A 27,882-nucleotide genomic window follows, 5' to 3' on the forward strand; every position below is an offset into this window, starting at 1 on the left:
TCCCATAGAATTGCCCATTAACGCAGATAGTTTTGTCATTACTGTCAGCCTGTTGTAACACATCATTCAATAAACTGAGGCCTTTCGATTGCATTTATTCATAAACTGCACATGGGAATAGACTGAAATAAGTGAATTTATTGAAAAATGACTTATTAAAGTGTAACGTGTGATCTGAATCGTAATTTTATGAAAATTATGCCTTGACAATGAGTGAATAAGTCAGCTGTTGAAGTTAACTAAGAATCTGAGATTTTTTAGCTAAAAAACTCAACTCAATCACTATTGGCTTAAGCCCTCATTGGTAGAATAATTTGCTCAATGACAGACCTTCCACAGAAGACAACAATCACAATGGAAAGATGACCCATAAAAAGCAATGCAAACTTTATTTTACACTCTCATACTCTGACTTTTTTTACACATACATTCTTCCAACATAAGTACATCAACATTTTGGGGTGGGAAAAAAAGTCAATATTCATCTTTGTTCTGATTCTTAAAATCTTGTCTTTCATACAACCATATTTACTTAAATAAAAAGGTAGTTCGAGGGGAAATTTAAAAGGAACAGGAGTCAGCATTGATTTGCCTCGCAAACAGAGACGGAAACAGGGAGAGAAAGGACTCATCCTCGATGGCTCAGCAAACAAACGCAAACTGCCAACAGCGAAAAAATTCTCTCGTAAAAATATGTAAACTGTAATCATTCAGGATGTAAGCTGAATACGTAAAACATGTCTCTGTAATTACTCCTCCACCAGCGCCCAGGCCTCCTCAGCTTTCATGTAGTACTGGTTGGCCAGTCGACCTTTCATGGCCGCCATGGCGGCTTCTGCGGCTTCTGTAAACAGATCACCTGCAACAGAGAGAACAGATGTTACAGATGTTACAGGCGGCTGCAATACAAAGCACCAAATCCCCCCAAAAAGACTACTAACAGGTCTCTAAAGCCTGATATGCATGTTAAATATCTTCACTGGGCAACATGTTTGTTGGAGGAGATTCACTTCCAAAAATTGCGTCACTTAAATAAAGTTTGCTATGAAAAAAACTACAGTGACCAGCTGTTTTAATAATGAACTAAATTTTCTTAGAAGATTTCCTCTGAATTCAACAGGATCCAACAAATCTGGCTGCCTGAGACAAAGCTCTAAAGATATTAAGAAATGGCCCAGAATGCAGATTTTTGCCCTTTTTATGATATTTACTTATATTAAAGAATATCCCAATATTTTTATTTTTCCAATGGGGTTATATGAGCTACTAATCCATAATATCAAGGAAAGATTTGAGTGGAATCGAACCTGCTTTCTGTGGGTCTGCGGTGAGGTTGTGGCCTCCCTCTTGGTACATCTCGGCCTCTCTGGACAGCAGCAGGTAGCGAGGCTCGTCCTGCGTGCCATCGAACTCTCCACCCTCATCAAAGTCCGTCATGTTCAACGCACTGTCATACCAGTGAATTGCTTCATCCCAGTCCTGCTTTCTGTGGAACAGAAACGCCCTACAATAACCGCTAAAAGCCACCAGGGGGCAGCGTTACACCGCTGCTGGAACAGGTTTGTCTGCTTTAAATGAACCTACACTGACCTGTCAGCTGACAGATTGATTCCAGTATCAAAGGCTCTGGCCACTATTATCATAGACGATCTGTCACCCGCTTCAGCAGCCTGCACCAGGTACTTGAAACCCTTCATCCTGTTTCCTGCATTATCCTGTCAACAACACAGATAAGGTCAGAACGGGCACATACAGGTCAAATCAGCTGAAAAGGGGATGCGCACATATGTGTGAGTTACCTCCAGCTCCATGTCTGGCAGTATGTGATGAGGCAGCTGCAGACAGCACTGTCCTAAGGCTACGATGGCCTCCAGCTCTCCGCACAGGGCAGCTCTCTCCAGGTGGAACATGGCTGAGTCCTGATCCCACTGCTCGTCCTTCTCGCAGAAACGACCCGCCTCGTGGTAGCGGACCATTCCGAGGTGGACCTGGGTGAAAGGTCCAAAGGAGAAACACATGAAACAAGCACACGTGTGTTTCAATGGGATCTGCTGGATTTCTTAGTGAGACAACTTTTTTTTTTTCTTTCTGGCATTGTATGAATTGGACTAATTTGGATTTAAATTAATTTGATATTATTGGATTATAATGGGCTTGATTTGGCGCTATATAAATAATACTTGACTGAATTAAATCGAATACAGTGACCACTGTTGGGATGAATATATTCTTAACTGGTGTTTATTTTTTTTCAACTTTACTCATTCCTCTTTTTAGTCCGAATTAATTGTCCACGAATAAATGCGATGTTGTGTCCTCTCACCTTTCCAAGGATCGACTGTCCAATCTTCTTCTGCAGCAGAGCGTTGATGCGCTCCACTTCAGTGGCCACACAGGAAGGTCGGTGGACGTGAGCACGGGACGAATGGTAGAAGCTCCACTTCTCCTCTGTCAGCTGACCGAGGTACGAGAAGATGAGAGAAAAACAGAGAAAATGTTGCCATCTGTTCCTCACCAGATGAGACGGGGAAAAAAAATGACACTGCACTCTCAGCCAGGGGCGCACCCATCCAGAGAAGTCTGCTGTAATTTTAGAGCTGGAGGAGTTCACCCACAGAGCGCAAAGCGCGAGAAAAGGAAAACACACAGACGCATGAAGCTACTATGGCAGGAATCGTTAGTGAAGATGGTAGTTTTGGTGAATTGGAGGTAGATGGTGTTTCAGTTCCAAAGATCATTTTGCTTTTATCTGCATTTTGGGCTGTCCTCAATAACTCAGCTGAAAATAGTGGAAGAAAAGACATTGGAAGCCGTGACAGATAACGGTGCACACAGCCAAAAAAATAAAGCTCTGAAGCGGAAAAGACTGCACAGCGCCGCTAAAACAGCTGGCTTACAAGCCTCCGTGCAAATAATCACCCTTTCGTGGTCGGGACTGACTGAATATAAGTTTGCAGAGACTCTTGGAGGAGTGACCATCTTCCTCTAGTGAAGGGAAACAAAGAGGAGGAGGAGGAACTAGATTAGGAGAAAGGTGATGAGTGATTTGGTTGTTAATCAGGTGACGAGAAGGAAGGGAAACGAGAAGGTGAAGAAGGACCATGATGGGGAAAACTAGGGTGGGATTATTTGATTGTGATGATGATGGTTATGTTTGAGGGAATGATGGCATGTACACACATTTGCTTTAATATTTGTTTACCCTTCTGACACTGTCCTCATCCGATTCAGAATAAGCCCTGTGGTAGCGATGATGGACCTATGTGATGATACAACAAGCTTTGCTGTAAGAAAACCTAACATGGGTCAAATTCAATGTGGAAAACAGAAAAAGAACTAACAAGTCTAACATGTTAAATAGCTGTTTGATCCATATATTGTTTGTTTTTGTTCTTTATAACTGCCTGACTAATCACTCTAAAATGTGTTTCTGCTCGTAAATCTCACTTGAACTTGCCACAGTGATTTAACTGAATTGTGTTGGAAGTTGGAAGCTCAAATGGAAGCTTTTACCCCATCGACGTGGTCATTTGGATCCCCTTCACTCCTCCTCTCGCTGGGGTAGCCGCTGTCACCGCCGCTTTCTGATTCCTGAAGGCGGAAAACAAAAAGGGGACTTGTGAGTTGTGTGGCAGGAGAGATGGCCTTTGGACTCAACAGCACTTTTAGCTCTTCATTTTCAGCTTTAGTTTGAATTCTAACAGATCATCCCCAGACCTTAAAACGGTATACTATACTATACTGTTTTACATTAATTTTTTAGTTACACATGGCACCAGCTTTTGAAAGATGAAGGTCGGGAGTAGCTAAAAAGAGCTCGATGAAAGGGTTCCTGCACGGCACTGCACCAGTGGTACACAGAGCATTGCATATTTACCCGCTGTAGCTGTCCACTGCCACTTGGGGGCACTGTGGAACAACTGTACCTGTACAGATCAGCCACACCACTGAAGCCACTTAGTTGAGAATGTCATGTTCCGTTGGGAAACTTTACGGCACTCACGAGGACTTTGCTTTGGGCTTGTTTAGGAGGGTGTTAAATGTCAAACACTTGGGAGTAGCATTCCAAGACAATGGCAGGCACACTGCACCCCACAGTGCAAAAAACACCAAAAGGGGACCCCAGAATAAGACCCATCCATGAAGGCCCCACCCGAAAACCCATAAGAACCACAGGACCAAAAAAACCTCTAAAGATCCAGTAGCCAGGCGGCACTCCCAACAGTCCTGATCAGAGTGGTTCTAAGTCAGAAAGGGGATCAACACAATATTAATCAGATGGTTTTAATGTTTTGGCTGATCAGCGCGGGCTACTCTTCTTTATGTTTTTGCTTTGCCGCTGCAGCAGAAGAGACAAAGGTAACAGCAGACAAAGAACTTCTTTACCAAAGAACAAAGAACCAAATTACAACAAATAATGCATTGTAGGTTGAAGGCATTGTTGGCAGCTGCAGTCACAAGCTGCGCTCGTAAACACACGCACACATTGTCTCATTGAGCTCAGCGGTCAGAGTGTTCAAGCTTTCAACAACTCCGCTTCGGACCACGAATAGTGTCAACACTCAAGGACAAACTGCCATTTGCTCATTGCAATCCTGCACACAAGCAAATGTCTGTAGCCTCCACGATCTTCTATCTCTCAAATATATATATATATATATATATATATATATATATATATATATATATATATATTATAATATAATATATATAATATATATAATATATATAAAAATTATGCAAACTGATACAAATGAGCAATTGTTAACCCCATATTATCAGAATGTTTTAGTTTTGTTGGATTTATCCTTTTGAAAATATAACCCACATAAAAACCCCACAATAAGAGAGAACAGCGGTTCAATCAATTAATACAAAATGACAAAAGAAAAGACAAAGAATTGAACAGATTATTTTAACTCAAAGTGTTGTTTTTTTTTAAGGAATTTGTGGATTCAGACTCGAATCAAAACTGAGCACACAAGACCTGAAGAAAATCTGAGGGTCAACAATAATCCTTCAAAAACACACACACACACACACACTCTTATTCAATTAGCACTTTCACCCGCTTTCAGCTTTAACTGTCGGATGCATGATGCAGATCATATGCAGAAGCTCTGATATTCCTGGAAACTCGTTTTGTTTAATGACCCGTTTTCGTTTTGTTCAGTGAAACAATGCGTTTCTGTTTTTGACTTAAATTGTTTGTGTCAAAGCCACTTTCACCAGGTTACTCACCTTGTGGTCTCCTGCGTTGTTATTGTTGAGTCTTTCATGTTCGTACATTCCAGTGAAAGAAAAGCCTAGAAAATACAGTAAAAATGTAAAGCTTTTCACAACCGGTGGTTCCTCAATATGAATGTATGTAGAGCCGTATAAAGAGCACTATAAGGGCGCTTTTCATGTAAAAGAATTACGAATTTACCGGACGTAGACTTGCCCAAAGACCCGCCTGCTGCTATGGGAAAGCCGGGGAGGGCGAGAGGAGAGCATGGGATCGAGTCAGTGTCGCTCATGTTGTCATCTGCAGAGGAGGTCTCAGACATGCGGGACAGCAGGGGGGGCGCCCGGCTTGCAGAAAAGGTGCGAACACGAGGTGATCCGCAGATTTCCTCTGAGCCCCTCAGCACCGTCTTGGCAGTTTTCTGGAAAGAAAACCAGATGAAACTAAGCGGGAATAGATCGCAGAAGAAGCGGAAACAGGCTTCAGATGGACTCTGACTGAGACTTTATCGAAACGGTAAAATTACCAGCAGTTTGTTGGTGCAGTCCAGCTGGGACTTCTCTGATGGGGCGAGGTCGAAAGGCGTCAGGCCCATGCTCTTGCAGATCTTGTTGCAAAGGTGGGAGTGGAAGAACAAAGCCATGCCTCGCACACCTGGAACACAGGTGTTATCAGAGTGGAGCCTCTTTAGTCATTTCTGTTCTGAGTATGTAGCAGCTGTTTGTCAAATTGAAGGGTACCTAGATTTCCATCTCCAAAGTCAGTCCCCTTCTCTGTGTGGATCTGAGGGTCTGTGTAGAGATCTCCGACTCCCTGGATGTCCACCACGATCAGCTGGTGGCCCGAACGCTCAAATGAGAAGTGACTGAAGGCCTGGTGGAAAAGAAATGAAGCTTATATTGGTCTGTCAGCTGAGCGCGAGTCAATACTAAAAGGCAACGTCTTGCTCACCTGTGGAGTGAGTCGGATGTTGTCGTCCCTCACAAAGCCAGAGTTGGAGTTGTATTTGATGTACTTGCCCTCGATGTAATGCTCCAGGTGGAAGAGAGGTTTCTCTGGTCTGTCTATCATCTCCACTACACACATCTGCATGATGTCCACCTGAGGATTTAAAATAGATGGTGGATTATGTAATGGATAATCAATAAATACCACAAAGCTGTGCACTCCGGCTGATATTTGCTGATATTGTGCTTTATCTGTGCACGTCAGATGACCATAAATGTTTGTCCTCTACCTGTTTGGGAGGTCTGTGGCGATTGTACTCCTCCCCCCAGAGTTTGGCCTCCATCTGCAGCCTCACATCCTCAAAGTAGACATTTCTGTCCACCGTCTCCATGTAACGCTTGGCCACATAGTTGGAGGCCATCTTCCAGTTGCTGCTGTGTGAGAAATTTGAGAGCTTCTTCCTGTAGGGAAAAAAGAAAAAAAAAAACAGTTGGGTTTTTGTAATAGTGAGCAGCATATACATTACATTTGTTTACAGTCTAAAACCCCCGCTGAAGCTATGATTCTTTATTGAACTACACAGCTGAAATACCTCAGTTCACAGAAGAAAACCTGGTGTGAACCCACTCATATGCAGTACCAGTGTTGGAAGAAAAACATACCACAGCATTTCTTTTTTTAGGACCTCAAATGTTTGGGCTTGTAGAGGCAGGGAGAGTTATTTTCACCCTCTGTATATTTTGTTCTTTTTATAGAGAGGAATTTTTCTTTGTGATATTTTAAGAGAGAGACATCTGCAAAAAAGGTTAACTTGTTTCCTCTCCTTTACATTTCCCACATTGCTGAGGATTGAACATTAAAAATGAGACGCTTCAAATCTATTTCATTCAAACAGCAAACGTCTGGGGAATCGATTCTGTGAGAAAAGAGTTTGAAATAAAGCTGACGCGCCGTCATTAGTGTGGTGCTCTGAAAATGTCGCATTTGAGCAATGTCGACCAAAGACATATTTCACTGTTTTGTTTCCACGTCGACGACGAGGAAGAGGACGAGGGCAACAAATGCTGGATGAGAAGTGATGAATACAGAGAAATTGTTCAACTTACGATCTGAAGCACTCCCTCATGGCCCCTTTCCCAAATGGCTGTGAGAAAATAGAGGAGAGGGAAATACATCAAACATGAGATAAGACAGTACAAGTCTCTACAGTACAACAAAACCTTTTTTTTTTTTAGATAGAACAAATACCTGGGTACCCATCTTGATGTGGATCTGGTCTTGATTCCACTCTCCTGTGACCGCATTGTATCTGTGAATGTGAACAGCTGCATTAATTATGTTATTATTCAATATGTTTGTGTAAAAATGTTGAACGCTCCTTAAATCCTCCTGAAATTATATATATATTTATGTTTTTCTTATTTTCTGTGGTTTTATTATGAACACGTTACACATGTTTGATTTAAAAAAAAAATAAAAATCTAATCAATCAATTTTAATTTTTAAGCAAGAAAAATAATCACTGTGGACCAAAACAAGATACTGCTAAGCTCATGTGCATTGGGTACTGACACACATCAGACTTCCAGAATTTTCTTTAAGGAATAGCATGTCTGGAAAAATCCTGTATATCATAATAAATCTGTAAGGACGCCAGTCAGTCAAGTCATTTTATTCTTTGGTAAGTCAGACACAAGTCACAAAGTTGCTACCTCTAATGCATATCAAGAAACAACCGCATTTCTATCAACTTTTTCTACTTCACATCTTCTAAATGCAAGCAAAATGACCAAGAAAATGTGGCTTAACTGTCTAAGACCTTAGTTTATCATTTAAAAAATTCTTCAGCCTGAGCTAGTTTGTGTTTAACACCTAATAGCGAACGTTAGCATGCTAACACACTGTGTCGATGTGACAGAACGAACCCCGTGACCCTGCTCTGCAGTTAGATAAACCCGCCAGGTTATCTGTTTTTGTTGTTGTTTTGTGTACCACCTGTTACACTGTAAATCCTTTACGGTCTGTCACACCACTGACCTGGTTTCCATTACAAGACCACTGCGGATAAAAATGGCAAGACTCCTCCTAACTGAGGCCCCTAACTAAAGGAGCTCAAAGGCCTTCAGTTTAATTCACGTCTGCCAAGTAAAAGGGTTTGTCCACAGCTCATTCTGTAGTCTTATCACGGAGCCACATAAACCATTTACGTTTCCTCTGTGTGCAAAACACAGGGAGGCATGAAACAAAGAGGTTCGGTGCCAATGATAAGGTCATTCTGACTGCATCCATTTCACTTTGTTTGAAGTTGCTTAGCTGTAGTGACCAGGGTTACTGCAGTTAATATAAAGGCATATCGAGGTCAGTGAGTCTGTTTGGATTGGCAGGGTGTGTGTCCTGAGTTAATGAGTACTGCATGTGCACAACTAAAACCACCTATCAAACGGTCGGTGCAAAGAGATCACTTTCCACTCATGCATCCAGAGAAGAAAAACCAAAGAAAAAAAAACAACTTTCCAATATCTAATCTTCAGTCCTCTCTGCTGAAGAGCCCTTTAGGCTGGGAACACAGCGTACCGTGACTTTCATACTGCAGGGGGCAAAGAGGAGTGAGGTTACCAGTAAGTAAAATTAGCACATGAAAAAGGCACACCAGGGCAAAACCCAGCCTCTGATTGTCCCTCCTCCCCCACGTACAGCATGTAACAGGAATTCATCTTCATCCTGCTCTTCGCCCATACCCAAATATGCAGTTGTGTCCTTTTTTAAGGAGTTTGCAAGAGGCGTGTTAGTGTACAGCATATAGAAGCCAAGCTAGTCATAATATCTGGGTGCACTCTTGGTACCCCACCCAAATACAAGATGATAAAAATAACTCAACGGGCCAAAGGATGTCATAAGTGCCTCATGTACCGTTGTAAGAGGCAGTAATGTTTGTCAATAGGGAAGTGGGGATGGGGGCGAAGCCTGAAGTCATCTCTGCGTCAACTCTGAATGTGTAAACAAGCGCTTGTCCTATCAGCTTTCTAAAGTGATATGGTGTCAGCTTTGTCAAGTTAAAAAAAGGCAAAACCTTATGTAACACGCAAAGTTAAATGAAAGACGTCAAACATCTAACTATAGAATACTGCAAATATGATTAATTTAGCATTTTATCAACATATGGGATATAAATATTTTACTTTGAGAGGGTTTAGAAGCACTCAAGATCACACTCCACCACCCATATTATAACATTTAAGCCTCTAAAATCAGGAAAAGCGCTGATGTCATTAATAACCTTAGAAACAAATGCATTCCAGTGAGATGAGCTACCTCCAAGCTCACAGTGTTGTGCATTCAGGGTCGTGTTGTGCATAAAGGAACATTTGTGCCGGCAGAGCCATTGTTAACAGAAACGTGCTGCACCAAAAGAAAACACACCGATAGTGAAAAGTCAAAGTCGGCTGAGTAAAACGTTCATCCTTCTTTGACAACAAGTCATACACACCTGTAGCGAATGCAGGGCTCGGTCGCAATCTCCTCCAGATGAAACTGGGCCCACGGGTCGGGCATGGCTCGAGCCTTCTCTATTGCATGTAACCATAACGCCTGTCACATAAAGAAGCATGCTTAGTTGTTGTCAGTATTTGTTTTCATGCAAACTTTTAATAAAAGCCTGGTTTCCAGACAGGTTGCTGCAACACAGAGAAGAAAGAAGGGGAGAAATTCCATGCAAAGCTGTTAAATTAAACAGCAGCAAGAGGGGGGGCTTTTTTTTTTTTTTTCCTTCTTTATAAACGTTTTCTGCGCTCACTAACTGATACTTCGAATCTCACAGCTTCTGCACTGAACTCCTTCCCCTCATTCCCTGAAATATTTGCACTGAACCATTTTGGGGCGAAGAAGATTGATGAAATAATGGGTGGATTTCAAAGCAGGCCAGATTAAACGTATTAATAAAAGCCAGTTTTGGAGTAATGTGACACCCACGCAGTGCCCCGTGGTCATCTGCAGTTTAAAAAAGCAACTCATGAATCAAGTAGTAAACTAAGTCGAGTCCCGACCCATCCCACAGGGCACAGCAGCACGTCTCCCTCGTATTTCACGGCTCACTGTCCCGCAGACGTGTTTATATTTAGAGTGACAAATTTACATGAAGTGAAATACGAAGGGTCATGTTTTCAACTGAGAGAGCGTGACGTCGGACCCCGACCACGTGAGGGGAGGAGGTCCCAGGATCATTTCAGCCCTGTGATGAGGCGCGAGGATCAAATGAATGTCAAGCCTGGTTTGAAATGACAGCAGTTTGTGGGATTCACGTCAACATCGGCGATGCATGTTGTAGCTCTGATAATAAAGTCTGGTCTTTGGTGTAGCTTTGCATCAATCATTAACTTTTATTGTTTTCCTTTTAAAAGAATCTGTTGTGAAGGAAGGGAGGTTGCAACACAGGAACTTGTAATGAAAAAAAAACATCAGTAAGCAGAGGGGCAGATGGGAAAAGATAGTAGGTGAAAACTAAGAAGGACATTCCACAACAGGGAAAGGACAGCAAATTATAGAGCAGGGTTGGGAGAATGGAGGTATGGCTTATCATTGATGAGGAGGGAGAGAAGCAAAATGTAATCTGATCCGACACATACCCGTGCGCTCTCAGACAAAACACTGTACGACCGAGCTTCTGCCTCTGTTTCTTGCTATTTAGAAAGGTGAAGAAAATGAGTAGTTTTCCGTCAATAAACAGTTCTCTTAACAGCATTATTTCAGTCAACATTAAGTCTCTTTTGGTGCAAAAACGGAAAAACAACACAACAACTCAATAGGGCTTTTGTCCCAGCTGTAGTTGGCTGCTGCTCAGGCTCTCTGATGAGCAGCAGCCTTTACGGAGCTCGCTGCTGATCTGGAAGCAGCCAGAGTCTGAGCCTTAAGAGACGTGTTTACAAACAGCATATTAATGAGGTGAAAAGTGCTTCCTGTTCTTGTCAGACAGTACATTGAAGATATCTGCCTGCCTGGCTGGCTTCCACTCCAGTAAACAGACATACACATGCAAATAGTACACATACTGATGCGTGCTTGCATGCATGCTCGTCTCTCCTTTTAAGGCGAAGGCTGTTCACACAGATAATTGCAGAACTGAGTAGTTGTAATAGTGCACGAGCATGATGATTACTTGATTTCAGTGTTTGCTGATACTTCTTCCTGTTTTAAACATCTGACCACCACCTTGCACCCTGCTGCTGGGCAGTGGCTCACCTTGTACATGAAACCGCCCTTAGGAAGAGAGTTCGACAGCTGTCTGGTGTAAACCATGTCTTTCAGGTAGTGGCAGACCTCCCTGGCACTGTCAGAGTCAGAGCCCAGGATGGGGGAGATGAAATGCTCATCATCATCATCATCATCACTAGCGTTGGCGTCGCTCAGGGAGGAAGCTCGCTGTTTGGTGCCATTTCTCTGGAAGAGGGGTCTCTTGGCACTGCCCTCCTCCTCCATTCTGAACATCAGTTCGTCTTCCATGATGTCTGCTGTTGTTTTGACCAGAGAGCAGAGAAAGAGTTTGAGAATATTCGGATGCAGTGGAAAGCAGAGCCCCACTGAGGGATTAATTCATGTTTAGGAGCAGTATTATTACATGTACAAAAGCGCCCTGCATCATGGCTGGACAACACATGACGCCATTAGAGAGGAGGCTGCACTTCAGTATGGGCATGCAAAATCATAAACTATTTCATTTATGTGATCAAGAAGATGTAGGCACATGTGTGTTGTAATAGTAAAACATGTCCGTATCGTTGGTGACATCCTGTTCAGCATGCAGCAGCAGCAGGGAAGGATGTTGTCTCCAGCAACAAAAGGCGTTTTACGTTGTTCAATTATGTCTTGGTATTAGATGCAGGTTTTTAATTAACAACAAACCTTATAATCGGATGTACATAGATTCCTTCAATCGTCGTATCTTGACAGACTGTGACAGTGCATGCAGCCACCTCGGTCCTGATACTTCCCACGACCTGAGTTAGAAGACAGATAAACTGGATTGCATGGGCAACCGTTAAAAACTCCTCCCAGGTCCGAGGGCTTCTTTCCTGATCCTCCGCTGTATCCTGAAGGTCCGGGGACGTGCCTGGCAGCGAGCTGCAGCTCTTGTACACTTGCGCCCACAGCGCCACGGCGACGGTGCTCCTCCGCACGTATCAGTACGCCAAAATGTTCTGGCCACGCCCATGCGTCCCGCCGCCTTTAGGACTGTCGGAAATGTGAAAACTAATGAATGGAACGCATGGAAGAGGAGTCTGAGATAAAAAAAAAATGTAAAAAGATTTGCGAGGACACCTGTACATCAAGGACGGAACAAACAACCAAATAAAAGTAGTTTTAGGAATAATATCACACTCATTTGGCCAAGACCGAAGAAAGACCGAAGCAATTCTGACTATCAGCATATGAATGCAGCGCTGAGATAGCCTCACTTTAGACTCTCTTTGTGCACTAGTACAAACAGAGACCTCGTGTTTAAACGTAGTGTTGCCAGTAGTTTTCCATGCTGAACACGGTCAGCAGGTGTCAGGTATTTATATGGACAAACCAGTTGAGGCGGTATTTACATTGTTTCGGGTTAGAATTAGCTCAAAGCAAACCAAAGTGAAAACATTTGTTACTTTCTTAATGACATTACCAAATTTGTTTTATTTCACATAATCATGTAGTGACAAAATAACTTGGGAAATTAGTAAGGGCAAAGAGGGTGCATCTATTAACCGTTCCTTCACAAATTGGAAACCATGACGTACAGCAACTCCTATGATTTAAAGACTCTGTATTTTCCGCATTGTATTGAGGTAGCGTGGCCGAGTGGTCTAAGGCGCTGGATTTAGGCTCCAGTCATTTCGATGGCGTGGGTTCGAATCCCACCGCTGCCATATGTTTTCCTTTAACCTTAAAATAAACAATCGCAAAAAAAGCTGGGATATACGTTTTCATCAGGTACAGAGAGAAAGATAGTGCCCACATTCATCGATTTATCCTTACAGACTTTAAATAAACAGGTGTGGAGAGAGCTATGTAAACAAAACTGGAACGATTAATCGTAGATACAGACTGACCTATAACAGCTTTCTTAATCAAATTTTATATCACGCCACAGAAATGACATGAATACAAACCTTAGATATCCAATCTGTTCTTTAGAAGTTGTACAGAGGAAGGCTAAATTCCACATTCACTCGGTTTTGCACAAAACTCAACACATTCTGGCACAATTTGTCCAATATTTTGACAAAACTTCTAGGATTGCCCTTCTCAGTAGACCCTCGGGTTTGTTTAATAGGAGATTATTGTGGCACATTTAAAAAAGAACGAACAGAAGTTTCTGGCTTTGGCCTTGTGCGTGGCTAGGAAGTGCATAGCAATTACGTGGCCAATATCTAAAAATCTAAAAAAAAACTGTATTTCACCTGAAAATATCACTTTTAATCGTCAGGAACGATTATAACTTTTGTTAAGATTTGACTTATTTGACACACCCCACCAACGCCATTAATGGAAAAGCGTACGGCCATCAATTTGATTTAGTGGTGCCACCTTGTGGCCTATGGTTGTCATAACATCCTTTTAATTGTCTACCATCACCATATAAACTAGATTAATGGGCAACACAATTGTGAACACACTCGAACAGAGCTAAATTTTAAGGGTAACATTTCAGGAAAAAACACATAACTTTTCAGATTTTTGTTCATAACATATAACATGTCTTCTCTAAGAAAGCCGATCTTACAATGCTTTGTCTGTATTTATGCAAACCAGAGCAGAAAGTCAGGGTGTGGACAAAGAACATCTGAGGGTGTCCTGGAGTCTCTCGCTACTGGGACCTTAACGGTAGATCCTTAGTGCCCTGTGGATTGGGGGGTATGCAGGTTTTCCCAACAAATCATTGCATTGTAAAAAATATGTGCAAAGTTTCTCCCTTTACTCAACACTTACACCTTGTTTCCAGTTTTAAGTCACTTTTTGACTCTGTGGAATGGAAAGATTTAAAACTCTGGACCTGAACAAAGTTTCCTAGCAAAGATGTATGGAATTTACTCGGAATTAATTCTTGTCTTGTGCCACAAATCTCCCCATCCGTCACATATTAGTATTTTCTGATTTGCTGAGTTATAAATAAAAGAAATTTTAAAAATGACTGAATTCAAATCTGTATCATATATATATATATATTTTATTACATATAATAAGGATTTTGTTTAATTAACTGAAAGAAAATTAATGAACCAAAGAGGTCAGCATCCAATGTGCCTAAGGTTTTATTTGTCCTACAAACATAGCATCTGTTAGTCCTTGCTGAGATTACTCTTTGAATATTCCAAAATTCCTTATTTTTAGACATCCAACGAGGTTTCACTGGGCTTTGACCTTCTCTCTCAAGTGCTGAGAGGCCACAAATTGCATTTTCTGGATGGCCAGCTGGGTGTCTTCGGGGGATATCCCAAGATGCCACACCGCCCTGATGGAGTTCCCAAAGTGAGGATACATGAGGACTTGTATCCCCTGCCCCAGAGCTGCCTCTTCCCCCTCCTCGACCTGACCCATGCGAGCACAGAACTCACGGGGACTCAAAGAGGAATCCAGCACGCTGAAACGCAGGATGTTGGTCTCCACAGCGCCCATGTCCACCGAAAACAGAGAAGGCTCACAGTCCAGTAGAGCTGGCAGAGGAGGTGAAACGAGTACAATGAAGAACTCGACTTTAACCGCAGTGGGTTAACGCCTTTAATTACATGTACAGAAGGGTGAGCTACTCACCTTGAGCAAAGATTTTTGCATTGCGATGATCGTCCTCCAGTCTTCCTACCATGTCCTGTAAAGACAGTTTTCCAGCCGCAGCGAGAACACCAGCCTGCCTCATTCCTCCACCCAGGACTTTACGGCACCGTATAGCTCTGGATATGAAGTCACGTGGTCCAACAAGCATGGAACCCACAGGAGCACCCAAACCCTGACACACACCAAAGACACCTTACTGAAGTTACAGGGCTCCATCTTTGCTTTACAGGATTTTAACCGCTTTGTTGGTATGTTCTCATGCACACTGCGTCTTCAGACCCACCTTGGAGAGGCAGACACTGACTGTGTGTGTGTGCTGCAGTATGGTGGATGGAGGCACCCCCAGGGCCACAGCAGCGTTCATCACCCTGGCTCCATCCATGTGAACCGACAGACCATACTGATCTGCTAAAGCACGAACCTTTGAGATGGAAACAAACCACCGGACATAGTCAAAACCCTCCAAAAAAACTTGGATTTTCTCTCTAAATAAGCCAATTATTCCAGCTGCTTCAATATATTAATAAAAGTTTCGATTAGCGTAAGTTAGATGGAAAATAAACATGATGACTACTTAAAATCACTTTAAACAAATCTTTTAATCTATGTTTTTACTTAACAAAGATGTGCACATTTATTAGCACTGCTGTCAATATGCAGGAGTAACCTGAGGGGCTATTGTTCATCTGACAAAAAGCAGACAATCAAATCAGATTAAACAGTTATCAAGATCATTTATAAACATACAGAGCAACAACTAAAGGCAACAGAGAACATTGTTGGCAAAAAAAAAAAAAAAACATCTCACAGAATGCTTTTATATTGTTTTTGTCCTTAATTTGGAACTTTGAGTCTGCAAAAGTCTGAACTTTAAATGAAAAATGTATCATAACCGTGATAATAAGACGCGTCATTCATAAACGCAACAAAAGCAAAGCCCTGATGAAGAAACGCATGCAAACACACCTCCTGCAGGAAGGGCAGAGGCAGCACACGTCCTCCCTGTATGTTGTGTGTGTTCTCCACACATATGAGGCGTGAGCGTGGGTAATGTGGGTCTGGGTAGCCGTGGCGGATCTTTGACTCCAGCTGATCCAAGTCAAATGTCCCATCAGAGAGGGTGGTCACGGTGGTGGCGTGGACACCAGCCAGCTGTGTCAACACAGTAAAACATGCTGAGTCCTTGCAAAGATAAAATGGACCGTGGACGATGGAGCTCCTGCACACTCACCTGCGCGCTGCCTCCTTGTTCATAGATGTGCAAGTGGGACAGATCGCCTACAATCATCTCGGCATCCCGTTCCCTGCAGTGCACCATCACTGCATAATGAAAAAATGCGCATTTGCGTCCTTCCTGTCATCAGAAAGACTGATTTGGTTCCCACCAATGGCGTAGCCACGGGTGTGCCGATGCCACCCAAAGAGGCATTATCTGATTAAATAATAAATGTGTTCAATCGCCAAGCCACGCCGTCTTGCACTTTAAATTAAGAGCTGGGCAGTGCGCACAGGTAAGCAGCAATATGGTTGTGTCCTTTACTCTGCTGCTATGCTCAATAGTTGTGTTCAGATGGTTAAATAGCTTTGTTGATCATGCGTAATGTGGATACGTTATGGCTCTGTGTGTCTGTGTGTGTGCGTGTGTGTGTGTGTGTGCTATGTTTTCGCTGTGTTTTTTGTATCACCTTGTTATTGATTTATTTGAGCGCACGTCACGTGTGAATGTTTAGGCCTGCTGTGAACTACTGTTGACTAATGAGAACGCACACAACGTGTGGATATGTTTTGTGTTCATGACGTTGTATTTGAGAGATACATTCTTTTGAATGTTTGTGGAGGTGTAACACTATGTTGAAAATAAATTTGGCACACCCAGTCTTTGCTGGTGCACACCCAATGACATTTTTCAGGCTACGCCAATGGTTCCCACCAATAAAAAGTAATGCTTACCTGCGATAAGATTACTCATGGTTCCAGTGGGGATGAACAAGGCGGCCTCCATCCCGAACATATCAGCTGCAAGTTTCTGCAACTCTGCAGAAATCAGAAACATACTTTCAGGGTTAGCTAGCATTTCACAAACAAAGATGCAGACACATTTGGGACTAATCAGGTTATGTGTCATTTGGGCCATCTGTGGCCCAGAGGTCATGAGGTCATCCTTTGCTATCAGGGATGATGTTGTAGTGAGGCTTTTGTAGGCAGCTGCGTCTCTGTGTTAACTGAGGGTCAAATGACAGATGTGTCTGTCTTCTATGAACCGTACAGCCAACATAAAGCCTTAATAAAAGTCCTAGTGGTGAAGTATTGGCTGGTCAAGTCGTTGGTTTGATGAAGTTCTTTAAAGATTATGTCTAATATGTGCACATATGCACACACACGAAAAAAGCAGAAATGTTTCTATGCCTTCCAATAATTGTATCATTGCTCCCCCTTACCATTAACTGTCGGGTCCTCCCCCATCACGTCATCTCCGACCTCGGCCTCCGCAATGGCCTGACGCATCGCCGGCCCGGGTTTGGTCACCGTGTCGCTGCGGAGATCCACCACCCGGACGTGGGTCGCCCCGCCCGGGCCGGGGTATTTGGGCTGCCCGGTGTTGTAGTAGCCCCGCGCGGAGCCCAGTCCCATAGTGGCGGCTGCATCTCGTGTGCTAAGCAGTTTGCTGGACGCAACCAGTCCGTGGTTCAGAAATGTACACAAAACCCTCTTGGAAAATGTTTTCAGATACATGATGCTTCTCTTTTAAACATATTTATCGCACATTTTTACGCGTCGAACTTTGGATCGTTGGACTCGATAATCATTGACTGACTGTAGGACTAGTTAATAGATCACCTATCTACACGATAGGCTGAAGTTTCTTTCCTGTAGAAGTAGAAGGTAGGAACACTGCTGATGATGAAAAATGAAAGGCAACTGTACTCTATTTCTGACACATTAAATCACTTTATTTGATAGGTTAAAGTGGTCAAGGCATTATGTAGGGATTAGACTGTTATAACTCCTCTTGAGACTGTCCCATGAGCTGAAGTCAAGCTGGACATAGTTGATTCAAGTAAATTCAAGTCTGCATATATTATGTGGAAACTGTTTTTGGTGTGTTTTTGCTTGGGGCTAAAAAACTGCCAATTGCGTTTCTTATAGATTACCTGAAATGTGATTTCCCATTGAGACATACTGTGGGGATGAAAATTTTATATGAAAAGTGGACAAATGTTCCATTTTTAGGGGTTTTGCCTATCTTTCATGTTTTCATTCGAGGCATTTGGGCTGGGATTGTGTCTCCATGTGACAATGTACACAGTATCAACTGTGTAACATCTCTGTGACAGGCTCTGGGGACTTTGCAGACATCTTGCTTTCCTGGAGACATATGCCAAATATTATTATATACAGCTTTGCAAGAGCACGTAAGGTTAAGGGCCCCAACTCCAGACAACATAAAAAAAAATACCTCACTCCCTCGACACTTGTAAGAAAGAGGTTCCAGATGTTGATGTCCACCCGATTAGAGGTTCAGCTAAACATTATGTCCTTTATGACTGATTTCATGAGGATAATAATAGGATAAAGGGTGCCCACCACGCAGAAGCTTGGCCTGGTTCCACAACTTTCTGGGAGATGTAAGAATGAAGAAAAACAATGACTTCTTAGGCGTACTTTTCCCATCAACCCATCTGTTTCTCATTAGGAGTATTGTCCACCATCACAACACTCATAGAAACAAAAGACGAGCGGATAAAATAAGCTGCACCTGTCTTGAATGAGCCTAGAAATCAATAGGGACTCAAGTGGGCCCATAAGGGTGAATTCAGTCTGACGTAGTTCGCTTTTATGGTTCAACCTGGTCCAGGTTTTACTTTTCTTTTTTAAGCTGAATTAATTGCAAATTAGTCCGACTAACTGAAATAAGCCTGGCTTATGTGGAAAGCTCCCTTTATGCAACAACCCCCAGGATAAGTTGTATTTTAATAACATTGTATCTGTTTGTTTTTCTTGCCTCTGTCTGTAAAAGAAAAAAGAAATAGGCTACTATTGAGATCTGTCACTGAAGGGTAGAGGTAAGGAGCTTCTTCTGTTGTCAGCATGTTGTGACAATTCAGGAAATTTGCTTTGTTGCTGTTTTCCCTTTGTTTCCGTTCCTACCTGTGTGTGCAAACTGTTTGTTTTTTTTGCTGAAAACTTGAATTAGGTTATATTTCCCTGCCTTTCCAGGGTGTACTCCATGTCTCATCCTGTTTCAGATGACAGGCTCCATCTTCACAGGATTTTAACTGGTTTAGAAAATGAATAGATGGATAGTTGTAATGTCTAAATTTCTATATCTTTTTTTTTTTGTGGTGGTGGTGAGTGTCACCTACTATGCTGTGGTTTGTGGTCTTCCAGTGAGTCCTGGACAAGACGTAGGTGACATACAGCAGCTGCCATCTGGAGTCATTGTTTACTCCGTTCATATTGCATCTGTGTTACTTATATTTTACCCCAATACTCTATTAGTGGTACACACAATTAACTGTCATCCTAATTTAGTGTTAATTTTGAACCAGTTTTTCCTAGTTGCAATTCCTCTGGTATGTACACCGTGTTTTATTTTACTTGTGTCCTGAAGCTGCAGTGCAGCCTCCGGCACTGCAGATGGCACTGTCGTAAAACACGACGATCCTGAAACGGTGGTACTACAGAAACCTGATATTACATCCACACATCAACATCCACAGATTAGAAAGGACCTCAAGGTGGCGACAATATACCAAGAAAACTTTTTAACAAAATACGAATGGCAACAAAATGATCTATTCCACTGCTTCTGTTTTTTAGAGACTTAATCAAAACTCTGTCACCTCCGAACTGAAACCTCATTGTAAACACAATCAATGCTTGATAAGTACAATACCCTAATTTATATATTAAAATATGAAAACAATTAATCAGTCTAATTACATCCCTGACAAACATGTAATTGCGTTTATAATGTTTGCAATACATATTGGTAATCATAAGCTGCTGTTTGTACAGGATTGAAATACAGCGCTGTGTGAGTGTCTTAAACAGGGCTCGTTTCTTCATGTGCTTCCAGGAAAACAGAAAATATAAGATAAGATAAGACATACTTTATGGATCCCAGGGTGGTAAAGGGTGGTTCTGTTTTTACAGCAGCAAGTACAGAGCACAGGGAACAATAAAAATAGTTGTAGCGGTCTTTGTGACAGCAGAGCTGAATGAGCCGCCTGGAGGAGAAACTACGCCGTCTGTCCAGTACGTGATGAGAGGGTGGTCAGGACTGTCCACAGCTTGTTCACAGTCCTCTCCATCACAGCATCAAACATCTTCAGATTGTGTCCAATGTACCAACCTTTCTGATCAGTTTGTTCAGTCTGTTTGCATGGCTCCGATGCTTCTCCCCCAGCAGACAACAGTGAAGAGCAGTACACCCAGGTACCTGTAGTCCTCCACTGCTTTGACAGTCCTTCCAACTAAAATGAACGACCACCTCTGTGGTCTTTTCCTTGTTCAGCAGCAAGTGATTTCTACCCAACCACTCCACAGACCCATCCTCCAGCTCCCTGTACTACTCTTCCTGTACACCATTTATACACCTCACCACCGCAGAGTCATCACAAAGCTTCTGCAGGTGGCACAAACTGGAGATGTATTTCAAATCTGAGGTGTATAAGGTGAACAGGAAGGGACACAGCACAGTACCTTGTGGAGCTCCTGTACCACTGACCACCACGCCAGCGAGAACACCGCCCGGGCGGACAAACTGTAGCCTGTCTGTCAGGTAATGAGTATTCCAGGAGATGGTGGATGAGTTGACACCCTAACCCAGCAGCAGAGGCTGAAATCGCACAGGAGAAATCAAAGAATGTGATTCTCTCACACCACCACCATCCAGGTGCAGCTACAGCAGATAGATGACAGCATCATCCACCCCCACAGCAGGTCGGAAGGCAAACTGTGGAGAGTCAAGTTATGATGTCACCTGCAGGTTTAAATGGGCTAAGACCAGTCTCTCTAACACCTTCCACTGCACCGCCAACCTGTCCAGGCTCAGACAGAGGGCTGGCTCAGGACTTCAGAAACAAGGGGCTGATGCGAAATATATGCAGTGAGTTATTGAAACATGTGCATTTATAAAAGGAAACACAATCTGTAAGGCAGACACAAAGGTTGCAGAATTCTAATAAACTTGAAAGTCTAAATTTGGTCTGAGCACCTTTATTCTACAAAACAGCCCTCTGTGTTGAACCCTCTTCTATAAGCTTTCTGTCATTTTTTTAAGTAGTCTTCAGGAATAGTTCTCCAGGCTTATTGGAGGACATCCCAAAGCTCTTCTCCGGATGTCGACTGCCTTTTGTTCCGTTCTCTGTCAAGATGATCCCACACTGCTTCATAATGTTGAGGTCTGGGCTCTGGGGAGGATTCATCCCTCTAATAAGACCTGTTGCCACAGATTTTCAGTCCGGCTATTAGGTCAATTTTAATTTCTTTCAAACTGTGTTGTCTTTGGCATTTCTCATAGATACAACTAAAAGAAATGTGAACAAATCATGTGCCTTTGAAATAGGTTGCCTGAGGACACTATTTAAAACTGATTCTTTGCTAAGTTGTCTGTAATATGTAGACACAACACTGGTTCATCCCTGAGTTAGTTGCTTTTTTCTTTAAGCTTGAATGATTCATAGGTCGGTGTTCAGTGGCTTATCAAGCCAAGAAAAAAAACATCCTCTGAAAATGCTCAGATACAAGGACAAGGACAAAAAAATCTGCATAAAAAGAATGCCAATGTACAAATATAAACTATGAAAAGATCCTCCAACTGTTGCTTGAAGCCATTTTTGATAATTACAAGATAGTCTGGCTCCTTGGAATTTATTTAAAAAGAAATGACGAGTGGCTCAAGACTTTTGCATAGTAGGTGTACTGTATGTTCGGAAGTATTAAATAACTTGGAAATGATCTGGGACGAAGTTAAAGCAAAAATTGATTACTGTAGGCATCACAGAATCATATTTATTGAAAGATTATTGCTGTGCATTATATTGTATTGCATGGCTGATGTTCTATCATGCCTATATTCAGATCACTTTGCTGTATTTAAACCACTTTATAGAAAATTTGTATGAAAACAGAAACAATCTTTTTAGTATTTTCACTTAACACTGTTGATAGCACACCTGTTTGCTACTTTTAATACCTCTCCGTCATCTCCAGTCAGAATTTGAATCCAAATGTTTCCAGTCTTCTCTCCATGGACGCCATAAATCCTTCACAGTAAGAGATATGCATCTATGTAAATGCCTCTTTGCATCTGTGCGTGTCTGTCTGTTCCGCTGCCAGTTTGAGCGATGTGTTTACAGTTTGATGTAGTCATGCTCTGAAATAACTATCACACTTTGAGATTCTTCAGGGGTCACTTGCCTGTTTTTGGTCTGACCTTTAGCCCCACACTGACCTGTAAAGGGAGATGCACATATTTACACCCTTGGAAAAATGGAGATATGGGGTCAGGCCCAAACTAAACTGGTTATATTTTCTACATTTTATGGGAAATTAAGCCCCTGTCTCTCAGGCTCCTGAGGTTAAGTCAATATTTGGAGATGAAAGTTTGTGGGAATTTTACCACCATGGCACTCACTATCAACCCCCCCCTGCCCTACAAATGATATGGCTGCATTCACATCACACCCCCTACACCCCCCCCCCCCTCCATCAGCTCGCAGGCGTTTCCCACTCAAATGCATGCTCTTGCTGTCTTAGCTGATTTCCATCACTCGATAAAAAGTCCCAGTGTGTGTTATCAGGGCCGCCCTTTACTGTAGTTAAAGTTTACACTGGCAGTAACGGTGCCAGGTTTTATGATCCATAACAAGTCGTCATTGAAAGTCATTAGCAAACATCAACATCGTAAATTGGCCGCAGTTGGTCTCGGGAGTCTCGCAAGGGCTGTGAACAGGGAGACATAAATATGCATCAGTGAGCGATGCAGAGCAGCGGTAGATCTCTGTGATGAGGAAGGTGGGAGACAGGCGTCCTCAGCAGGATTTTTTTTACGGGATCATTGTTGGCACTGCGCTCCGAAACCTCACATTTTTGTCTGCGTGTGCGCTCCGCTTGTGTTTTGTTTCTCTCAGATGCCTTCCAGCATTCCTCGCCTGCGCGCACAGGGGAGAGTGGTGTTTTGGAGAAAATATTGAATTAGAGAAAAAGAAGCAGAGAGGGAGAAATGAAGGAGAGGGAGAAATATTGACTCCTTCTGGGAAGGAGCGAGACGGCAACGCCTTTCCAATAACCATAAACCCACTGGGCTGAAAATAGACGAGCCGAATGAATAAACGAATGTGTTCATACCACATGAGCTCTTCTCTTTCACAGACTGGGGGGAATGGAGGTGACCCCCCTCCCCTTCCTCCCTCTTTCTCTCTCCTCTTTCACTGAGGCCATCATTTCTTCACCATGACGAGAGATATTAACCGGAACAAAACAGGTGTTTATGGGAAGCCTTCCCTCGATTGAGGTTTCCATGCACACACAAACACACACACACATTTCTCTGTGCAGCATAAAGGTGTCGACATCGGGGCCTGTGAAACAAGAGTAACATCTGGTTCGCATTTCACACCAGCCCCCCCTCTTTCAAATGTCATGGGCCATGTGGACATACTTTACACAAACCTTTGCATGGTTTTCTCTGTGAGGACATTCAGTGACATAATTCACTTTATTCTTAAACATCCCAACCGGTGCCGAACCTAAGTTTTTAACCACGGAACAGCTGGAAAGGTCTTAACTTAGAGCAACACTAGAGAAGTTGGTGAACCTTAAAACTATGTGCTTCTGACTCATTTTGAAGTTTTGTTACGTGCATTTCCTGGGCCTGAAACTGCCCTGGAGCAGCCAGGGGCTGAGATACCGCAGTTCACTACTTTGTTTTCGGGCCCGCACCACAACGTTTTGCTTTACGGTCGCTTGATATTTTTGTGGACTTCTGATGGCAGAAGACTCAACATGACAACATATTCATGTGTATAGCTGTGCATGAGCAGGGCTCCCACAGAGATTAGTTTTTTATGACAGGGGTGTTTTAACACACAACTTTATAGAGAGCCAAAGAGTGTTACTTCAATGGTTTCTCTTAATGTTTCTCACAAAGCTGGTTGGACAAGCACACAAACACACATATGGACATCCCTTCAGAGGACATTATTTTAGCTTCCATTCGTTTCATAGACACTATATAACTTCAACATAATAACTGTTTGCTTAAGCCTTATAGCTTTAACCAAGTCCTCACCAGAAAATTTAACTAATAACATTACAGGGCTTTTTATTTTGTCTTCAAAAGGGAGACAAATCTCAAACTAATCTATGGCTTCACAACATGAGTAACTCGTGTATACACACAGATCACTAGATAATCTGGAACCCTTTTGCTCTTTGGCTCCCCCTACAGTTGCAGGATATAATAGCCCTGTCGTAAAAAAAACAAATCTCCATCTGAGCCCTGGGAGGCAAGCAAGGGAGGCATGATGGTGTAAATTCTTTTTTAAAGCAGGGAGGGGGTTGTCTTTTGCTCCTGTTTTCCTTCGTCTTAAATACTTATTTCCTACAGTGTCCTAAAAACAAAATAAGAAACATCCAGAAACAACCATACACTACATGGCTCGAGATTCATGGACAAATGAACGTTGCAATGTCTGAGCAACACATTCCCAAACAATGGGCATAAATCTACTCCTCTTCTGGAAAGGCTGTGGGGCCTGGCGACAGGGATTTTCTCCCTATCACACACACAGGAGCATTTGTGACTTCAGGCACTGATGTCATGTGATAAGGCCAAGCTTGCAGTTCATCCCAAAGGTGTCGGATGGCTGGTGGACAGAACTGTGCAGGCCGGTTTAGTTCTCTCATACCAAACTGGGAGAGCTCTATCCTTTTTGTATCTTAGTCTGTGGGCATTGTGTTGAAACCGAACTGTTGGCACAAAGACAAGTGCAAAATACAGTCTTAAATTTTTATCGTATGCTGAAGCATTAAGATTTCCATTCAGTGGGCTGAAGGGACCCAACCCAAACAATGACCAGCAGTGTCTGCGTGCTTTTGGCCATGTTGTTTATTCTTGGTTGTATTTGCTGAGTTTTGAGACATCTTCTGTCTCCACCTTCGGTTCTAGAGAGGAGAATGGAATCTGAGTGTGGTTGAAAAATGACATTTGAAAAGCTCAAACTAATTGACTTGTTTTCACAGAACTTGCCGTGAACAGTTTTCATTGGAACCGCCATCTTGGCCCAAATACTCCCAAAGAAAACCCCGAACAACAAGCTCTGGGGATTATCGTAACCAAAAAATTAGTTCTGCAAAGACTCCAAAAAATATCTGCAGGCGCTTTTTAGAAAAAGGTTCAGAAGATGATTAACTTTCTTTTGTTTTGTTTTGCATGAACAGACTCTTTATGTTTGTGGAAAATATATCAGTCATGTGATAATAGAGCACTTAACTAGGCCATCAAGATCACCCACTGTAGGAATCAGCTGCAACCACTAAGGGCTGTGAGTACTCATTCATCTCATCCTTCATTCATCTGCTTGCTGACTGCTTTCAGTCAGTCATTTCTCATTTTGTTCATTCAGCTGTAACTATAGAACCTGACCAGCTTGTTCAATCTCTCTTCCGAGAACCATCACATCTGTCTTCTTTTCTACCTCCATCTGCAACATTCATTTACCAGACCTTCAGTCACCCCTCGCTGCGATGCTGTCACCCTCTTGACCCTCTTTTCACTCCTTCTCCTTCTCTTCATCCTCCTTTGCCACATTGCCTGCTCCCCTCTCACTCCGTCTCTCTCTGGGAAGTCATGTGACTTCTCTGAAGCTGAGCCCTATAAACCAGCAGTACATGGGGGGCTCAGCGTGTATACGGCTCTCTGATTGGCTCTCACATTTGGACGCTGCTTGGTGCGGACAGACACACATAGATATTGGAGACCCCCCATTTTCCTCTTTCAGGAACAAATGTGATTTTTCACATTACAAAACAGGAGGGGGTCATAATAGTGTTTGTGTGTGTGCGTGTGTGTGTGTGTTTGCGCAAGTGTTTACACATATATTCTTTTTTCAGTTAATATTCAAATAGAAGATTGGTTATTGGCCTTTAATGTGTGGGCTGTTCTCACAAGGGGAAATAAATGACTAAAGCCTGAGCAGAGTCATTAGTTACATGTTGGGGGATGTGTGTTGTAGAAGGCCAATAGCTGAATTGATTGTTTAATCCCACTGAATCCTTGTTGAGACAAAACACAGTCTGACAGATATTGGCAAAAAAAAGGGCAGCTAGTCATATTCATCAGCACATCCAGTTTGGTTTAATAGTTTCTGTTGGATGTAATTTGTTGTGAAACCCCTGTGAGATCTTTTATGTAACCTGAAATTATTATTATCTGAAACTTACCCCAGAAAGTTGTTTTGGTCTTGACTCATCCTAAGATCCCAAGTTTTTATCCGGCTATGATAACCGTGGCTTCAGGAAGGGAAGAGAATTAATAATTTTATCCACTATTGAAACCACAGAGTATACTGTTGGTAAAGAAATGTCAATCACGGTGGAGCCTCTTTGATATCCTTTGCCTTTTTACTGTGTAACCGACACACAGCCAGAGACACATTTTTCCTTTGGCTGTGAGTTCATACTCTCAACAACTATTGCAGCGTTTTCTGTAAAAAATTCTCAGCAGTCATTTATGATCCCCAGATGATTATTCCTAATGACTTACATGTGACTGTATCCGGAAAATTTCAGTATCTCTGTTTACAAAATTAATTGTTACAGTTTTGTACAGATGTTTACATTCCTTTGAGAAAAAAAATCCAATAATTTCAGTGATCTCACTTTTCTTAGAAAGTGTGAGCACTGGCTTCTGTTCAGAGTGTCATTATTTTGTGCTGCAGTGGAAGACACTCACTTTCTCATACACCATTTAATGTGTTCCATTTTTCTTAGATGGCAGTGGAGTCTAAAGAATGGCGTGAACATAAAATTATAAGGATTCATGCAAGCAGTGAATGATTAATTAAACTATTTTGGATTAAACTACAGTCTAGTAGTTTATCTAGTTCCATCAGAGGAGTTTGTATTCGCTGGATCAACAAAACCTCCTCTCAAAGATAAGGAGTTTCTATAACAGTGATTATGATCTTTTATTGTTAATTCGGCTTTCCGCTTCAGGCTTGTGCACATAAAAAGGGAGTTTAAATATTAATTCAACGCTTGTATTGTAAACAATACAGAAAAAACTTGACATCTAATTCTTAAAAAGAGCAGGTTGTATGAATTGAGAGGTTTGAAAAATACAATAATCATTATGGTAAAATTGTTGAAAATTACAAAGTTAATACATGCCTGCTCAGTATTTCATGACGACGGTACATAAAGCTCTTAAAACTTGCCATGACACTCTCCCATAATAATAGAAATCATGTTAGTCATTGACCACATCAAAGTGAATATTTATTGATAGAATATTATCTCATATATAGACTGATTATTTTTCTGAGATGTTTCCAGTATAGAAACAATATAATGAACTTGTTGGCAAATCTGGACAAGATATGAAAACATATATAACTGATTCTACGTGACCAACTAAAAGCACGGTTCCCATGTTAAACACGATACACAGCTTACATCTTCCTTTAACTCTGCGCTTTGCATTTTATCCCGGTGTAAAAAATGAACTTTCGATACCTCTGCTTGTTGACATTTAAATTTGATTTCAGTCTGAGTTTGCTGTCTGGGGTATTTTTCAGATGATTCAATCTGAAACTCTGAACATAAGGAGGGGCAGGTTATCAGTTCAGCTAACGTTACCATGGTGCCTGAGCCAGGTCAAAGTAACACCAGAG

At 42.2% G+C, this 27,882-nt stretch overlaps 2 protein-coding genes and 1 non-coding gene across 8 annotated transcripts; 1 reads left to right on the plus strand and 2 right to left on the minus strand.

Moving 5' to 3' along the window:
- Positions 1 to 370: 370 nt before the first annotated feature.
- eef2k (eukaryotic elongation factor 2 kinase) lies at positions 371 to 12,332 on the minus strand. Of its 6 annotated transcripts, none has more exons than XM_075456829.1 (20): positions 12,071 to 12,332; positions 11,411 to 11,679; positions 10,798 to 10,851; positions 9,663 to 9,763; positions 7,424 to 7,484; positions 7,282 to 7,319; positions 6,465 to 6,636; positions 6,179 to 6,328; positions 5,968 to 6,100; positions 5,754 to 5,881; positions 5,429 to 5,648; positions 5,242 to 5,306; positions 3,514 to 3,591; positions 3,203 to 3,259; positions 2,941 to 2,985; positions 2,324 to 2,455; positions 1,800 to 1,988; positions 1,591 to 1,715; positions 1,308 to 1,486; positions 371 to 859 (listed from the first exon to the last, which is right to left on the minus strand). In XM_075456829.1, exons 2-20 carry the CDS (start codon positions 11,669 to 11,671, stop codon positions 750 to 752), a joined length of 2,298 nt encoding a protein of 765 aa, XP_075312944.1. In that variant the 5' UTR covers positions 11,672 to 11,679; positions 12,071 to 12,332; the 3' UTR covers positions 371 to 749. The 6 variants fall into 6 exon arrangements, with proteins under 6 accessions (XP_075312944.1, XP_075312943.1, XP_075312945.1 ...); XM_075456828.1 differs by having other exon boundaries at positions 2,920 to 2,985; XM_075456830.1 differs by lacking the exon at positions 10,798 to 10,851 and having other exon boundaries at positions 2,920 to 2,985.
- Positions 12,333 to 12,992: 660 nt separating this feature from the next.
- On the plus strand, positions 12,993 to 13,074 carry trnal-uag (transfer RNA leucine (anticodon UAG)). Its single transcript has one exon. It is a non-coding gene; the product is annotated as a tRNA-Leu (tRNA).
- Positions 13,075 to 14,444: 1,370 nt separating this feature from the next.
- On the minus strand, positions 14,445 to 17,790 carry tha1 (threonine aldolase 1). Its single transcript, XM_075457383.1, has 7 exons — positions 17,419 to 17,790; positions 16,931 to 17,014; positions 16,212 to 16,300; positions 15,947 to 16,132; positions 15,264 to 15,401; positions 14,960 to 15,152; positions 14,445 to 14,862 (listed from the first exon to the last, which is right to left on the minus strand). Exons 1-7 carry the CDS (start codon positions 17,711 to 17,713, stop codon positions 14,555 to 14,557), a joined length of 1,293 nt encoding a protein of 430 aa, XP_075313498.1. The 5' UTR covers positions 17,714 to 17,790; the 3' UTR covers positions 14,445 to 14,554.
- Positions 17,791 to 27,882: the final 10,092 nt, after the last annotated feature.

This window comes from Odontesthes bonariensis, chromosome 23, assembly GCF_027942865.1.
Source record: "Odontesthes bonariensis isolate fOdoBon6 chromosome 23, fOdoBon6.hap1, whole genome shotgun sequence".
NCBI classification, from domain to species: Eukaryota; Metazoa; Chordata; class Actinopteri; order Atheriniformes; family Atherinopsidae; genus Odontesthes; species Odontesthes bonariensis.

Coding starts and splice junctions, on each gene's coding strand:
- eef2k (XM_075456828.1), bottom strand. CDS start 11,671: ATGGAAGACGAACTGATGTTCAGAATGGAGGAGGAGGGCAGTGCCAAG. Junction 6,637..7,281: donor ATGAGGGAGTGCTTCAGATC/GTAAGTTGAACA, acceptor TTTTCCCTACAG/GAAGAAGCTCTCAAATTTCT. Junction 6,101..6,178: donor ACATCCGACTCACTCCACAG/GTGAGCAAGACG, acceptor CTTTTCCACCAG/GCCTTCAGTCACTTCTCATT.
- tha1 (XM_075457383.1), bottom strand. CDS start 17,713: ATGTATCTGAAAACATTTTCCAAGAGGGTTTTGTGTACATTTCTGAAC. Junction 16,301..16,930: donor CATGAGTAATCTTATCGCAG/GTAAGCATTACT, acceptor TTCATTATGCAG/TGATGGTGCACTGCAGGGAA. Junction 15,402..15,946: donor CTCTGCCCTTCCTGCAGGAG/GTGTGTTTGCAT, acceptor TCCATCTCAAAG/GTTCGTGCTTTAGCAGATCA.